This window comes from Anabas testudineus, chromosome 19 (assembly GCF_900324465.2).
Source record: "Anabas testudineus chromosome 19, fAnaTes1.2, whole genome shotgun sequence".
NCBI classification, from domain to species: domain Eukaryota; kingdom Metazoa; phylum Chordata; class Actinopteri; order Anabantiformes; family Anabantidae; genus Anabas; species Anabas testudineus.
Genome location: NC_046628.1, coordinates 14,574,460 through 14,590,177, shown reverse-complemented (window position 1 = coordinate 14,590,177; position 15,718 = coordinate 14,574,460). Strand labels below are relative to the sequence as shown.

General features: G+C 37.3%; 3 protein-coding genes across 4 annotated transcripts; 2 read left to right on the top strand and 1 right to left on the bottom strand.

Annotated features, from left to right (window-relative positions):
• Nucleotides 1–729: 729 nt before the first annotated feature.
• tmem101 (transmembrane protein 101) lies at nucleotides 730–4,216 on the bottom strand. The gene is made up of 4 exons (XM_026350505.1): nucleotides 4,028–4,216; nucleotides 3,118–3,298; nucleotides 2,410–2,556; nucleotides 730–1,827 (listed from the first exon to the last, which is right to left on the bottom strand). The coding sequence occupies exons 1-4, from the start codon at nucleotides 4,156–4,158 to the stop codon at nucleotides 1,519–1,521; spliced, it is 768 nt and encodes a 255-aa protein (XP_026206290.1). The 5' UTR covers nucleotides 4,159–4,216; the 3' UTR covers nucleotides 730–1,518.
• A 2,053-nt stretch (nucleotides 4,217–6,269) lies between these two features.
• On the top strand, nucleotides 6,270–6,604 carry gngt2b (guanine nucleotide binding protein (G protein), gamma transducing activity polypeptide 2b). Of its 2 annotated transcripts, none has more exons than XM_026350506.1 (2): nucleotides 6,270–6,353; nucleotides 6,476–6,604. In XM_026350506.1, the coding sequence occupies exons 1-2, from the start codon at nucleotides 6,270–6,272 to the stop codon at nucleotides 6,602–6,604; spliced, it is 213 nt and encodes a 70-aa protein (XP_026206291.1). The 2 variants fall into 2 exon arrangements, with proteins under 2 accessions (XP_026206291.1, XP_026206292.1); XM_026350507.1 differs by having other exon boundaries at nucleotides 6,270–6,366; nucleotides 6,495–6,604.
• Nucleotides 6,605–9,406: 2,802 nt separating this feature from the next.
• Nucleotides 9,407–13,935, top strand: si:ch1073-13h15.3 (inactive all-trans-retinol 13,14-reductase). The gene is made up of 11 exons (XM_026350503.1): nucleotides 9,407–9,572; nucleotides 10,870–11,052; nucleotides 11,209–11,450; nucleotides 11,525–11,720; nucleotides 11,890–12,087; nucleotides 12,180–12,299; nucleotides 12,405–12,543; nucleotides 12,907–13,016; nucleotides 13,148–13,314; nucleotides 13,390–13,549; nucleotides 13,766–13,935. Exons 1-11 carry the CDS (start codon nucleotides 9,416–9,418, stop codon nucleotides 13,933–13,935), a joined length of 1,842 nt encoding a protein of 613 aa, XP_026206288.1. The 5' UTR covers nucleotides 9,407–9,415.
• The last annotated feature ends 1,783 nt before the right edge of the window (nucleotides 13,936–15,718 follow it).

The window sequence follows — 15,718 nt, the reverse complement described above, 5'->3', positions numbered from 1 at the left end:
TTACTGTACTGCAATTTATGTGACAGCTTTAGTTTTTAGTAATTAAAGTAAGTTTTCGGTTAAAATCAGCTTCAGTTTGTTGTTTTTGTGCCAAATCAAGAGGTTTGATTGCTCCTTATTTTATTTTTCATTAATTACTAAAAAATGTTCTTTCCCATATTTATCTTTGTTAGTTACAGTAATGACAGCAGCGTGAAATGAGTTCAACAGATATTTTCCCCTTTCAACAAGTTCCACTAGTACTTTAATTATTACTACTAACTACAGGGTTCATGAGTTGAACTTTTAAAGTCCTCCTCTAATTGTGTACTTTTGCCACCTCTGATTCAGACGCCAACAGCTCCTTTACACAGTAAAGTTAAAAGTCAGGTTTTAGGTAGATCTGTGAGGTCAAAGTTAACAATAGGCTAATTCTAGTATGTTAAGGAGGCAGTGATGCAACTTCATGATCATTTGAGGATGTCTGTGGTGATGTACTGTGTTATACTGACAGGTGTTTTTAATATTACGTCCACCTGTTAATATTAAAGGCAGTGGGCTTATGAAACACTTCTCTGTATGATGCAATACAACTCAACAGCATCAAACTTAAGCAAAGTAGAATCACCATCTCTTAAACACAGCAGAAACTCAAACCTTCACAAAGCGACAATTTATAGCACTGTTGCATTAAATAATTAGTTTCAGCCTGGTTTAATAAACTAGTAATAAGTATTTAATGATAATACATAGATATAAGTATGTCAACTTTATACTTTGACTCAAATTCCTTTTCAAAAGCACATAACGTTTATACAAATAAAAGATCAGGAAACGTTAAATATACATTTTATATTATATTTAAGTACATCCCACTGTAATAGATTCAACTCAGTCCATAGGCATTGGTTACATAACTGCTTTTCATCACTTGCAACTGATAGAAAACTGAGACAGTACTGCAACTTAACTACAAGTTCAGTAAAATAACTCAAACTTGTTTAATATAAAATGAACAATATTTACACAGAAGATACAAAAACAGTGCTTATTGAATTTATTGAAAAACATAAAAACAATTAATTTGAATGCACAAAGTAAAAGCAATGCAGCAAATAGTGTTTATTATCTAAAGGTAAGTCTAAACTGCAGCCTTCCCATTTTGTAAGCAATACCGCATAAGTTAAATTTAAAAATTCCCTTTATTTATAGAATACTTCAACTATAAACTGTAAAAAGTCAAACCATCTTCCCAGTATATACACAATACTTGGTGTCATATTTCAGAGCATACCAGACTAAATGTAAACATCAAATCCATCCAAATAAATTATTAGATTGGGGGTTTCTTACAAAAGTAAAGTTACCAACTGGTAGGCAAAGACAATCAGCCTGGCTTACAATCCAACCGTCTTAACTTGGAGTGTATGAATCCTGAGAGGTCACCAAGCGACGACAGCGGTGGCATAAAGGCCAACAACCTGAACCTGTGCAGACACCTGCATCTGTGAAAGTCCTCTTGAGAGAGAGCAGGAGGGTTCAACCATCAGTGGCCAGGATCAGCACAGCGCCGAAGATGCCTATGTTATGTCCTATCAGCTTCATCTGGTTCCAGAACTCCACCTTGCGTGTGTCGTGCCAGTAGCCCAGGTTGCCGTCAATGAGCAGGATCACCAGAGGGAGGACGGTGGCTAGGATCTGGGCCGCCAGGCGGATGTAGTAGCCAGAGAGGAAGGCCAGGGCCAGCACCCCAAACAGCACCTCGAGCAGCATCAGTGTGATTTCTCCTCCAATAATATGGTTCAGATAGGCCTGACGGTCCTCTTTACTGTGCTGGAGGGAGTACACCTGGTGGGGGGAAGTGGTACTGCAACATTTAGAATGACACTAAAACAGACTTAGGCTTGTACAGGTGTAACTGTTGAACAGGTAAAATTGATATAATTTGTTAAGGCTAATGACCTGGTTTGTACTTATTGACTTTAAGTAGCTATTTTGTATGTGGCAATAACAAGTCTTTACTTTTCTTCTTTAGTCAAGAGATACAACAAATTCTCTTGATCTTCATCAATCAATTTCTATTTTTTTTATGCGTTATTCCTAGTTAGTTAAATATCTTTCTAAACTTGTTTGTTTTGTGTGTCATGTCTTTTGTGCATATAAACATTAGTAATTAATAAGTAATTTTTTTTTTTCCAATGACAAAACAGAGAATTATCATCTAAATATAAGAAGCTGGAAGAGTTTAGGTCAGTTAATAAAAATATTATGTAACTTCTGTGTTTTTGTTCATTTAATCCTTAATTATCTTACTTTGGTTACTTAAGCTGCGCCTAATATATTAAAAAATTTCCCTCTGGGATTAATTAAGTTTTCTTTTAATCGTTTGAATCTTGAATAAATAATCTATAAAGCTGACGTGGGTCTTACCATGCAGATGAGATAGACTCCCAGGAAAACCTGTCCAGTAGACTGCAGGGACCTACTGCGGGGTTTCTGTCTGTACACTTCTCCTGCCCCACTGGCCAGAACCAGAAAGCCTCCGATGATAGCGAGAGCTCTGGAATACATTCGGACCTGCAGAGCAACAAAATCCAAACTGTGAAAGACCTTTTATAATCTTACACAAATGTCTGATAAAACGATGTAAAGCTACTTCCAGGCTGGTAGCAGGGTCAGTTACCTTTTCCTATTTGTGTGTGAAAACTGCTTTTTATTAACATTCATTTAAAACCCTGGCGGATATATTTGGATGACCGATTAAATATAACTTCACCAGGATGACTGAAAGTCTTCATCTATATTTTCCACACTGATACAAGCCAATTTCAACCAGAATGATGAAATAAAAACAAGTAAATATGTCTTTACATTTTTACTTTTTGTTGTAAATTGTACTTTTACATATTTATGGTTTAACGTTATTAGTACCAGCCATTTTTTTACGTAATATTTGTTCTACTTCTTCTGCTACCTCCGTGTTGGGAAGGTTAACAAAAAAAATTTACAGCCATTAAAATCACCTATTGACACACATATTTGTTTTTGCAAAGGGATGTAGTGGAGCTGTCTGACTCTGAAGCACACTAATAACATAGGTAAATCATGTAAATCAAACAAACCGTAGAAATGACTCACCCTAAGCCAGTCCCCGTAGTGCACCTGTTCTCCAATGTATGACGCATAAGTGCTAAGTGCCACTTGTATGGCAGCTGCCATTGCAAACCATCTCCTCTTTACGCCAAATGACATGAAGCTGGCACAGAGCACTGCAGCTCCCATGTCCACATACAGGTACGGTACATGGATGTCTGGCTTCCTGAAGATGACAATAAAAAAAGTTCAAAGAAGAATCATATATATATGAATCATATATATATCATATTCTATGATATATTGTATGTTTTTCTCATATTTTGTACAATACGATCTGCGCTGGAATTCACCAGCTCCAACAAACAACCTAAAAAAAAAAAAAGAGTTAATCAAGTACTGAGCAAAGTAAATCCAACTAGGTTAATTGGGATAAAATAAATTGCTTTCTATAATAATATTTGGACTGAAAGAATAAAAAATGCCATAGTAGGAGAGGTACGCAGGTGTAATAAAGGATGCACGTTTTCCTTAAAGCTGCTATAGGATCAAACGGAGGGTGTGGTGGTTTTAAGTAAGACCAACCCACCACAGAAACCACGATAACTATAAGAATTACAGACTGTCCCCGTCAGGCTGAAAATTACAGACTAAGTAAAATAACACTTTCCATCTTAATTTAAACAACTCCATATGGCTGCAACCCTTTTACCTGAGGTATGGTCAAAGTATTGAAACACCTACCCTTTAAACTAGCCAAGGCATTTAAATAAATACACAGCTGTACAACAATTGTGTACAGCTGTTGCAGTTTTAGCTACCGACTTATTTTAAAAGCGAACTTATTTGCACAGACTCGACGATAACTTTAATGTTAGTTAGCCAACGTGACATTTCCGTTAGCTAGACAGCTAACGCTAGCTACTTTAGAGAGCTTTTCATTCACTTTCCTCACCTTTTTGAATCTGCTCGTTCAGCGAACAGCATCAGCATACTAAAGCAGTTCCAAAATCCAAATCGGGTCAAAATAAACGCTCCCAACTGGCTCAGAAACCTCAACATCTGCTTTCTACTAGGAGCTGCCATGGCTGCTGCTCACCTCTCTGCCAAATACACTAGCAGTTACGTTCAATGGACTTCCGGCCACAATACCTGCACATATCAAAATAAAAGTATGTCCTCTTTCTACACACTGTAGATAAAGCGAGTTATATTCCAACTCTACCTGTAAAGCTCTTATTTTGAAAAAAGTGTCTGTCAGCGCAGAGACGCCATCCTATTGGCTGACAGATTGAAGTGGGCTGGACTTACCTAGTCGAAGTCGCAGAGAAGTTGAACAGGGCCATCTACAGGAGAAAGTAGATCATAGGAAAAGTAGAAATGATTAAAGGTGTGTCTGATCTTGATTTTCAAAAGAGCAGAGGTTTAAATATAGTCTTCTGTGAAAAAAACGTGAATTAAGGACCTGTGTCTAATCTAATAGTAGTCATTCAAACATAGAGTACAAGTCCTGGACAGATATTACAAAATAATCATAAAATAAACAATATAAATATACAAATTAGAAATGTTTAAAGTTATTTAAATATCTAAAAGCATGCCAGTATGTCAGTAAAACCATCATGAGACCATTATACTGCACTGTAAGGTAAGAAATAAAGCATGACACAAACACATAATATAAGAAAAAAAAAATTATATTCTGTCCACTGATTAATTAATAATTTAAGAACTAATTAAAATAATCCTTAGAATGATCCTCAATTTTTTGCCAATTGCCAAAATGTAATTTAAGTCTAATAAGAATGAAAGTGATTCAAAGAGTAGAAGTAAAACAGGATAGAAGGACGGGGAGGAGACGTTTTCATCACGTGTTCAGTGACGCACCAGGCATTCATAATGACCAGGAGCGTCTCCGTGCTGCTGTTAATCCACAGTGATGTTTCTGAGGTTAATCTTGAATAGATGAGACTGACCCAGATCCTGAAAAATGGCTTAGTGTGAGTCCCGGTGAAGGTTTAGCCCAGGATCAGTAGCTTGTCAAGACTCAAATGAAATGTCAGGTGGAGGTGATGGGCCCAGAGTAGAGGTGGACTAACAAGAAAACAACACAGCTTTTACTTTAGCAAACACAAGTTTCAATGGATGAAAGCTTTATTTTCTCAGGAGCTGTCTCTGGTTATGGTGGTAAGGGGTGGGGTGCACTTTACAACCATGTACACCTACTGTTTGTGAGATTCAAAGTCTTCTATTCACCCCTTCTGCACCTTTTTGGATTCTGAAATAAAACCCACTCAGAGAAGAGATGAAAACTAACTTGGAAAATGTTTGATGCATAACTAATGCTATTTTACTACACTAAATATGTCCATCTTTCTCTTTTTCTTTTAATTTATTCAGTCAGTCCACACTTTGTTTATTAGAATGATGTTCAAACACTAAAAGCATCTGATTGGATAGACTTCAAGGTTAAATCTGATCTGGCTTACTTCGTCTTGGCACAAGGGTTTGTGCATATGATGCATAAAAAGACAATTTGTATCTATATATACCCCCCTAAGAGTATGATTCTTTGTTCTCTTTATACTTATTAAGTCATATTTGCAAAGCCAGGACACTACAAATGGTTGATTTGATTATCTACTAATGCCACATTATTTTAATAAATAGACCACATCTTATATTTTGCTATGTTTACCACAGTTTACACTTATAAGAGGTGATGTTTGCACACCTATCGTCTCTATTTCAGTGTCTCACTTTCTCCACCATGGCATCTGCATGATCTATAAAGATCTGTTTACTCGTCTCTTCCTCCTTCCTGTTCAGAGGTTACTGCTCCTGATTGTTTAATCTCATCACGGGGGATTGGTGACATCAGGAGCAATCCTGTGCCGATCTCTTCCAAAAGCCACCCCAGCAGGGATCAGCTGGGATGAAGAGCAGTGGGACAGTACAAGTCAGTCAGTGTGAAGACGCAACTGGACTTGAGGAAAGACACACAGTCAACGAGCTCTTAGGAGCCAACTCATTTCTCAGTTTGTGGGGTATCCCGCCATTCAACAGGTAAAGACTGATGATTGAGATATGTAATATGTGTCTGTTTAGAAACAGAAATATTTATATTAGAATAACCTAAATCAACTCGTTGGACATTTTAACAACTTTTGAGACAATGATTTCCTCTTGCAGCCAAGATGGCTCGGGATATGTCAGATAAGGAAATCTTGAAAATGGAGCTGGACCAGTTGAAGAAAGAAGTTAGCACACCTAGGACACCAGTAAGTAAATGCAGTATCTCTTGGTTTTTAACATTATATTAGATACTAAACCACTTGAATACGTATGTGGACACTATTAGAGGAGATAAATGCTTAATGAATTCTTTTCTTTTGAAATGCAGGTGGCTGCAAACTGTACAGACACGGTTAATTTTGTTGAGGGGCTGCTACCAAATGATCCACTGATTAAGGGCGTTCCAGATGACAAGAACCCCTACAAGGGTGACAAGGGAGGCTGCATAATAACATAGCACACAGAGATCCACGGATGTGGCACTATTTTTTATGAGAGGCAGTTACATTGCTGATATATTCCTGTAGAATTCTTGTGGATAAAATGTACAGTAGTAAGAAACTAAGATCTGTAATGTAACTAGGATAAAGAGCTCCTTACCATCACTGGAATACTGTATGTACCTGTTGATATAAAAATGTTGGTCACTTTCTAATTAAATGCAAATAGTTGTACAAAGCTTTAACCTGGCCTGTTTGTGATTACTGATGTAGATTAGTAGTATTAGGTAGTAATTTATATTGCCTTCTTCTCACATTTGGATCTAGCTTTTCTGATAATAGTTAATATTTGATAGGGTCAGCTACACATATTCGGTCAATATTACTTTCCCCTGCGTTACTGTCTGAACCAGGGCAAAACAACAGGAGTCATACAGCTATTGCTTAGTCTAATTCTTAATAGGATTTCTTTGCTGCAGCAAAGTCAGTCACACAGACATGCCGACAACGAGCTGCTTCAAAGTCTTTAAGCTTATTCCAGCAGCTTCGTCCACCAAGCTTCCATTTTGAGCTCTGCATCCAATTAGCGTAATGTAATCATCATTTGCTGGTTGTTTTTTGTGTTGTTTTATTGTGCAGGTTTCATTTCTCAGAGGACAAAAATGCACAAACTAATTTTTCAGTCCAGTGACTCTAGGCAGCACATTCAGTATCAGTGCTTTGCACAGCTTTATCTGTGTCCAACAATATAGTGAGCTAATGTACATACAGTAACTTATCATTTAAAGGACTTTGGTGGGATATCTACAGCCTGTGTTACTTTAGTGTTGAAGTTTCAGCTTGGCTTTACAGATATGGCCAAAACAACCTCTGAACTCTGAGCTACCTGCTTCACTTAAAGGGCAAAGGACGTTGGTGAGAACAGATAACATATGAAAGTACATAAACTTGATTTCCATTTCCATTTTGAGATTCTACAGCAATAAATAATATAAAATTACTTTTTGATCAACTACTGATAAAACTATAAATGTTATTTTTAATCTGAACTAAAGTAATGTACATTTTTGGCTAATTTTCATATCTACAGGGTCCAACATAACAACATGTCAGCCCTGTGAAAGACTGGCGACCTCTCCAAGGTGTGCCCCACCTCTCGCCCACTGACAGCTGGGATCAAATCCTGCGAGTGGTTAGGATAATGGATGGGTGGATAAATCAATCAATCAATCAGTCAATCAAAGTTATCAGCATAGGTTAATGTTGTGGAAGGTCCTGAAATAGACAGTTGATGCAAGGAAGCCCATCAACATCTCTGAACTGTGTTAAGAGTATTAAAAAGCTCAGGCTTAATGTGACCAGCTTTATCTTGTCAGACAGTCATCAGTCAAGTTATAATCAATGACACCAACTGTATTGAGTCTTTATATTCCATAAGCTCTGTTCAAAGTTTTAAGCTCTTATAATTTACCTTTTTTGGCTGAATTTCATATCCAAAAGGCCCAACGTAAACAGCTTGTTATATGTGGCTGTAAATGAATCTACAGCTTAAGTTAAAAGTCCATGCATGAATTAAGTGAAACCAAAAGGTGAGAAAACTATGGCACAGATCATATTAAATACATATATGATCCTCTTTTAGAAGGAACACATTGTGTCTATACAATTTATTATTGATTTAACAAAGTGAAATGTTACATTTATTCCTTAATGCCCAAGGACACCAACTCTGTCTTTATCAGTTCTAATGTTGAAACTCAGTTGCACTGTTGTAAAGACATAAAACTAGATACAGTACGGATGAAATCTAGGATCTCTTGCCCACAGTGTATTCTCTATCTTAATTGCCTTATCTGATAAAAACTATTGTTGATAAATTTAATCTATGTAGGTTTCCTATAAGATCTTTGGAATGACTGAAAATTCATACTACAAACAGGAGATAAAGTAATTGGTTTAGTGTGAGTTGTAGACATCTACACAGGCACATAAACTTTGTATTAAATTTTAAAATCATTAAAAAAAATCATAAAAAGTCTCATATAGCTGTAAGAATATTTTTTACACAAGTGAAATATAGGGAAATTACTGCAAACTCAAACATACTTCAAGTATCTATATTTACAGTTGAGCTTGGAATATTAAGAGTTTTACATATCATATACATATAACATATAATAAAACATGATCAGATCTTCAGCTCATGAAACTAGATAAAGGGAACACAAACAATGTGATGCAACATATTTAGGAGAAAAGTAATTTGAAGGGGCCTTATACCTATTTAAAGAAGAGAAATCTGTATCTTCACACCTTTGGTTCGTAGAAGTGAAAAATTTAGAACGAGTGAATAAGAAGTTTTGACCATAATCCAACAGAAATGTCGATTGGCCTGAAGCAGGCAGCTCAAGCTCATCAACATCCCCGAGCTCCACTATTTAAATAAATTTCCACCATAAACACCAATCAAGTGTAATTTTTTGACTTATTTGTTTAATTATATTTATTTTATGAAGTTTTAGGATCTTGTCAATTCTGATCATGTTTTAAATGATATATAAGAACAAATAGACTATTCTAACACTACAGTAGATGTAAAATATCCTCTGACAGTGTCTGCATAACTGCACGCCAGCTGGCACACAGATACTGTGATTTGTGTTTTATCACAAGAAAACTGGGTGTTTCACCTATTTATCTTTACTGCTTGTCATAACATGAAAACCATGACATACGCACAACTTCTCCAGACCTTTGGTACTTAATACATAATAAAAGCAGCTCTCTGAGGAGAGCCGTGCTCACTCAGTAACTCAATCCTCTCCACAATGTGGCTCTTGATTGTCCTGGTCTGGTTGATTATATGGGCTGGTGGCACATACTGGTACCTGTTTGGAAAACGAAGCCCTTTCTCCATAGAGTCTGTGAGACCCCCTGGACCTCGTGTGTTCGATCAGAAGGTGCGGGACAAAGTCCTTAAGCAAGGTAATTATCAACATCATAAGTAATTGTCAATGTGAAGCAATGATATGCTAAAGAAGCTTATTTTCTACCAGCTGATTTAATAAAACAGATAAATGGTTTATTATCCTTCAGTTTTTATACAAATTAAACAAACAACATGTTAATTGGTGAGCGTTCAGGTGCTGCAGGGCAGATTTCCCTTACCTTTGCACTGAGAAAGATATCTACAGGGATAATATAGGAAATTCACCTATTTCTATAATTAAACACAAAACGTTGAATTGTGCACATATCTAGAGTTCACATTGAGGTGGTAATCTAAAGGTTATCAGTCATTCCAAAGGTTACCGACAAAGGCGAGGGTTTTGTTCCTCTGTTTCCAACTATTAATTGGTTAATTAGTGAGCTTAGAAGTGACCTTCTTCCCCCGAGTTTCTAGTCTTTATGCTAAGCGAACAGGTGTTAGCCTTATCCTTATATTTGTTGGGTAAAACGTAATTTTAACATTCACAAGCCTTTCAAGTTGCTTATACAGTATGATGTAGTTGGATACACAAAAAAGAAAGAGCACATCCTAATTTCTGTTTAAAGGAGAACTTCTACTGCTCTAACTTAATGAATTAACAAAGCCTTAAAATGACCTTATATCTGCTTACAACTGAATGAGTAATAAACCATTTACTAAACATCTACACTGCTTTTAAAAGCTAAATAGGGTTTCTTAAAGCTACAACTACTGTAGCATGAGACTCTCCAATACTGACACTGTGTCAAAACCTTCCATCCCTGGTCAACATCTGTGGTGTCTCATAGATATTACCCTTCTGGGTCAATATCTGACGCACAGGGTTTGACTTTAAAACCCTTAAACTGCGCTAAATTGTATTGAGTGCAGTCCACTGATACCAATTCAAATATATCCAGAGACTATATAAAAAAAAGTCAGAAGTAAACAAATTGTGAATAAAAGAATATAGTAATAGCACAGTATATATACAACTAATCCACTGTGATTTTTTAATCTTACTTTAATCTAATTAATCTGTTTGCTATATCGTAACATAGATTAGCAGTACGGTAATTGTTTTTCATGTGTTTTATCTAAATTAGATTATGACCAGGTAATAATGTTACCACTTTAATATTTATTGCGGCAAGAACGCGCAAACAAAGCAATTAGTCCAGCAGTATTTATGACAGGAGAGCTGTGCAGTGCAACCTTCAGACTGTACTATGTAACACATTTAGACAAACACTTTTTAAAACTAGAAGAATAAATATTACTGTGTTAACATCAGTTCTACATCTGTTTGGGCAGGTTTTAGTCTTGACAAGGTGCCAAAGGACCTGGATGCCATTGTTATCGGTACTGGTATTGGGGGCCTGACGGTTGGAGCCACATTGGCCAAAGCAGGGAAGAAAGTCCTGTTGCTGGAACAACACGACCAGGCAGGAGGCTGCTGTCACACCTACATAGAGAAAGGCTTTGAGTTTGATGTTGGTAAGGACAGTGATGCTCCTTCATTAACTTATTATTGCTGGACTCTAATAACTACTACTAACGCCTCAGTCAAAGACACTAGACGTTAGTGCTAATGTACTTTCACCAATGTCACAACATAACTTTGCACCTTGTTCCACACTCCTCCTTTTCCAGGGCTTCACTACATTGGTCAGCTCCACGAGAACAGTCTCTTGCGTATCGTCTTCGACCAGATCTCCGAGGGACAACTGGAGTTCCAGAAGCTAAATCAACACTTTGACACCATTTATATCGGCTCAGACAATGAGAAACATGAGTACACCATCGTGTCGGGTAAAACTGAGATGGAACCTCATCTGATGAAGCAGTTCCCCAATGACACAGAGGCCATTAAGACATTCTTCAAAATCATGAAGGTGCTGGTTCTATCTGTTCAAAATGCAGACTGTACATTTAAAATCCCACTCAAACTGTCTCTATGTTCCAACAGACGTCAGCTAAGAAGACACACTATCTGGCAACTCTAAAGCTGATCCCTAAGTGGTTGCCTTTATTCCTGCTGAAGTCAGGCATTGCAAACCTCATGTCCCCAGTTTTCCGCCTTTCTGGCACATGTGCAACAGATTTTGCAAACACCCTGACCAGAAACAAGGATCTCCAACTGATCTTTTCTTATCTTTTCTACGGTGGGTTCACAAAAATGTTCCTATAGTGTAAAACATGCTCTACACAAATTTGGTTTTTATTACCAATATTATCCGAGCACATTTGTTGTCACATTTGTCTTTGAATTGCTTGAAATGAAACATGTATTTAAAAACTATATTACTAAGCTCTTACTTTGTTTATATTTAGGCGTTCCCCCAAAAGACTCCAGTATTTTGATCAATGCCCTCCTCATTCAACACTACAAGAGAGGTGCCTACTACCCTAAAGGTGGTGCCAGTGAGATTGCCTTCCACATCATCCGCACTATTAACAAATATGGAGGACAATGTCTGGTCAGAGCCCCAGTCTCTCAGATCCTGGTTAACGGGAAGGGAGAGGCTTATGGTAAACCCTGCTCAGTTATTTTTCACCCGTTAAAGGCAAGATGTTCACAAGTTGAGGCACAATAAAGGCTTTATTCTTGTGCCATGTGACAGGTGTGAAAGTGACAAAAGGTAAAGAGGAAGTGGAGATTCATGCACCTGTGGTCATCTCTAACTGTGGCATCTTCAACACTTTCCAAAAACTTCTTCCACCTGAGATTCAAATTAAACAAGGTAAATACTAAAAAAATATGTTTTACCTCAAATACTGCATATCAAAACATATATTATAACGGCACTAAAGATGCCACAGAGGTGATGTTCTCTCTCATATTACAGATATTCAGGATAGACTGAACATGATGAAAAATGCCAGAGGGTCATTATTGGTCTTTTCTGGTTTTGATGGAACTGATGAAGAGCTGGGTCTCGTGTCCACTAATTTCTGGATGTTCAAAAACAATGACATGGACAAGTCGTAAGTATGCAGAAAACTCATCCCACTAAACATGGATGTAGTTGTAGGAATCGCAAGGGGGCGCTAGTGTATAAGCAGCAAAACTGCAAACTGCAAACGTGTGGGCTTGATACCATGAACATTAAAACATTTCTGATTAAATTTTACCTTATTGCAAAAGAGAAACACTGTGTAGCTAGATTTATTTTCAGTGAACTTTAAATAAACAAAATATACAATATATTATGTGATTTATTCCACTAACTAATCATAGTTCATCCTCTAGATGGAGTAGATGATCAATCAGGTTTCAGTTCCAGTATTTAAATACCATATGCCTGCTGGTTGCTGATGTAAATTTTACATTTTCATATGTTCTGTCAGGATGGATGACTACTTTGCACTGAGCAAAGAGGAAGCACCAGATAACATTCCCATGATGTTTATCACAATGCCATCTTCAAAAGATCCAGAAGCCAAAATAAGACATCCAGGTACAACCAAACTCCCAAAGGATGTCCTGTAACTGGAACATCTTAATGTGTATTTAGATATGATGTGACACAATGTCGCACCTGAGGGTCCAAACAGGATTAGATGTGATCATTTGTGTCATCTTTCATAGGAAAGTCTTGCATGACAATACTGATCATGGTAAATTATGAATGGTTTGAGGAATGGAAGGACACCACTGTGCGCAAAAGAGGGGATGATTACTTCAACTACAAAATGAGATTTGCTAATAATGCCTTCAACTGGGCCTGTACACTGTTCCCTAAAATCAAAGACAAGGTAGGATTGGTTACTCACCATCATTTTACTTTAAGTGTAAACTGCCTTTCTACATTTGCATTACTTGTTTTTCAGCTGGTTTTCCAGGATGTGGCAACCCCTCTGACCAACATACACTATCTGGGTGCCCAGCGTGGATCTATGTACTCTGCTGAGCATAACCTGGACCGTTTCCAGGCTGAGGCTATAGCAAGGAACAGATGCGACACCCCCGTCAAAAACCTCTACATATCAGGTATGTGAAAGGGTGCAATTTGGAGTAAGACTGATTCTTTAAATGTGGCAGCTGCTTTAGTGTTATCTTTTTGTGTTAAACTAGGAAGGCTACTACAGTAAAACAGTAAAACATATAAAATCTAGTGGTAAAAATAGAATGTAATGTTAAAAATCAGGACTGCACATCGCTTTGTCTCATCCAGCAGCCTGAACAGCGTGTGTCTCTCTGTTCCAGGACAAGACGTGTTTAGCTGTGGGATAGCAGGAGCTCTACATGGCGGACTCCTCTGTGCCTCTACGGTGTTAAATCACATTGTCTACATTGACTTGCTCTTCCTCAAGAAGAAGCTGAAAAGGAGGAAAGCCAGAGAGCTGGCCCAGCTGGCTAAGAAGAAACAGCAGTGACCGCATGCTCTAGTTCCCCCACAGGACATTAGTGAAACTGCTCAAACCTACTGCAAAAGAACCCTCGATCGTTATGGGAACCTTGAAGGAACAGCTGAGCATTATATCCTAATTCTACTCTATGTACTAATATTGTAAACTTAGGTGTGCACTATGATATGTAGCGATATCCCTGTGATGTCCTTTTTGTACTAAAATGGCAATGAACACTCCACTATATTGAGAACACAGACTTCCGAATAAGACTGACTAGTCTTAAGCAAACAGATTAAAGTGCAGGGACCTCTGGTTTATTCATAAAAACTCACAAATTTTTGTGTCACAGTCAGTGTTTGCTCTTAATCATTTCAAAAAACACAGTAGCGTCACTATTTTGTATGCATATAAACCATAATACCACAGTGAAAGTCAACAGGATTTCATTAAATATTATATATTTTTCCTGTATCTTTTTCATTTTGTGCATAATATTAATTCTGGAGGAAAAGAAAGTTTTTAATTGAATGTCTTCTTTGTTAATATATGCAATCTAAAACAAAGAAATATAATAAATGCTTGATCATTAACATCATTGTTTTTTCATCATCATTTTAGTTGTATAATCATAAGATGAAATCACATATTACTCATGCCAGATCATTAATCTATCAAGTATAAGATTATGCATCAGAAATAACAGGGGATTATAAATTTATATACTGTGTATACATCACTTACTGGTTATCTGAGACTGAAGGTCCCCTGTGAGTTTAGTTCCCACCTATGTTGTTCTGACCTGACTTACAACCCTGGTGTTATTTGGGTAACGTCTGAAATCAAACGTAGGTGGGGAAACCTCAGACTTCCTGCACTAAGTGAACATTTCCTCAGTAAACGTAGGGCAGATTAGCTGACAAACTGTGGCCTGTAGGAGACGACCAGTGGGATCTGAGGAGAAGAATGCCCCCTCTGTCCAGGCAGCCGGTGGGATGCCAGTACCTCTCTCGCTCTGCTAACCTACATCCCTCCGCTGTACAAACACAGGGAAAGCTCTGCCTGTCACTGCTGCTACATGTACATGATCACTACTGTTTCCAATTGTTATTTAAATCTATAAATCTAATGAAACTTTAAAAAACACTGCTTCACCTGAAATAAAAGTAACACCTACAAGTCAGATCTTACTGACTCACAAAGCTACAGACAGAGCCACAGGAATAAGATTAAACCACACTTGTTGGCTGGTTGGTCCACTTAGGTCAAGAATATCACAGACATATTACATATTATACAGAAAAACCTTTTACAGATATTCATGCCCCCAGAACATGGAAGTTAATGACTGTAGTGATTTCATTTCATATTCTCTAGCACCACCATGAGGTTAGTATTTTGTTTTAAGGGGAGTATTTTGATGTATATTAATTTACCATGAAGTTTAGAACAGACTTTCATTTTAAGTTGGAATCATTTCAATTAAAAAAGCATCTACAATCTACAAAAAGTAAGCTGTCTCTGCTAAAATATTCAGATGTGAGGAAGAATATGAGCTTTTTTTGACCTGCACAAGCACCACCTCAACACCCTTTCTATTTTTCCCCTTTTGCAGGCGGTTCCCACATGTTTAGACACGCTTGTACATCAGAAGAGGCCCAGAGGGTCAGATCCCAACAGCAGCAGTCCACTCTTTCCACTCTGTCTTACTCTCCAACCAACTGATAAGTGCTCAATAACATAGCAGCTGTGATTCAATGGTGTTTGAGACCTTTTACATAAAGCAATGAGCAAAGGTACAAAACATTGT

What these genes read in the sequence shown, in the direction of transcription:
- tmem101 (XM_026350505.1), bottom strand. Translation starts at nt 4,158, where the DNA reads ATGGCAGCTCCTAGTAGAAAGCAGATGTTGAGGTTTCTGAGCCAGTTG. An exon ending in GAACGAGCAGATTCAAAAAG is followed by an intron (nt 3,299 to 4,027) that starts GTGAGGAAAGTG and finishes TGTCATCTTCAG; the next exon opens with GAAGCCAGACATCCATGTAC. An exon ending in GAGTCTATCTCATCTGCATG is followed by an intron (nt 1,828 to 2,409) that starts GTAAGACCCACG and finishes TCCCCCCACCAG; the next exon opens with GTGTACTCCCTCCAGCACAG.
- gngt2b (XM_026350506.1), top strand. Translation starts at nt 6,270, where the DNA reads ATGGCTCGGGATATGTCAGATAAGGAAATCTTGAAAATGGAGCTGGAC. An exon ending in TTAGCACACCTAGGACACCA is followed by an intron (nt 6,354 to 6,475) that starts GTAAGTAAATGC and finishes TTTGAAATGCAG; the next exon opens with GTGGCTGCAAACTGTACAGA.
- si:ch1073-13h15.3 (XM_026350503.1), top strand. Translation starts at nt 9,416, where the DNA reads ATGTGGCTCTTGATTGTCCTGGTCTGGTTGATTATATGGGCTGGTGGC. An exon ending in AACAATGACATGGACAAGTC is followed by an intron (nt 12,544 to 12,906) that starts GTAAGTATGCAG and finishes ATGTTCTGTCAG; the next exon opens with GATGGATGACTACTTTGCAC. An exon ending in AGCCAAAATAAGACATCCAG is followed by an intron (nt 13,017 to 13,147) that starts GTACAACCAAAC and finishes CATCTTTCATAG; the next exon opens with GAAAGTCTTGCATGACAATA.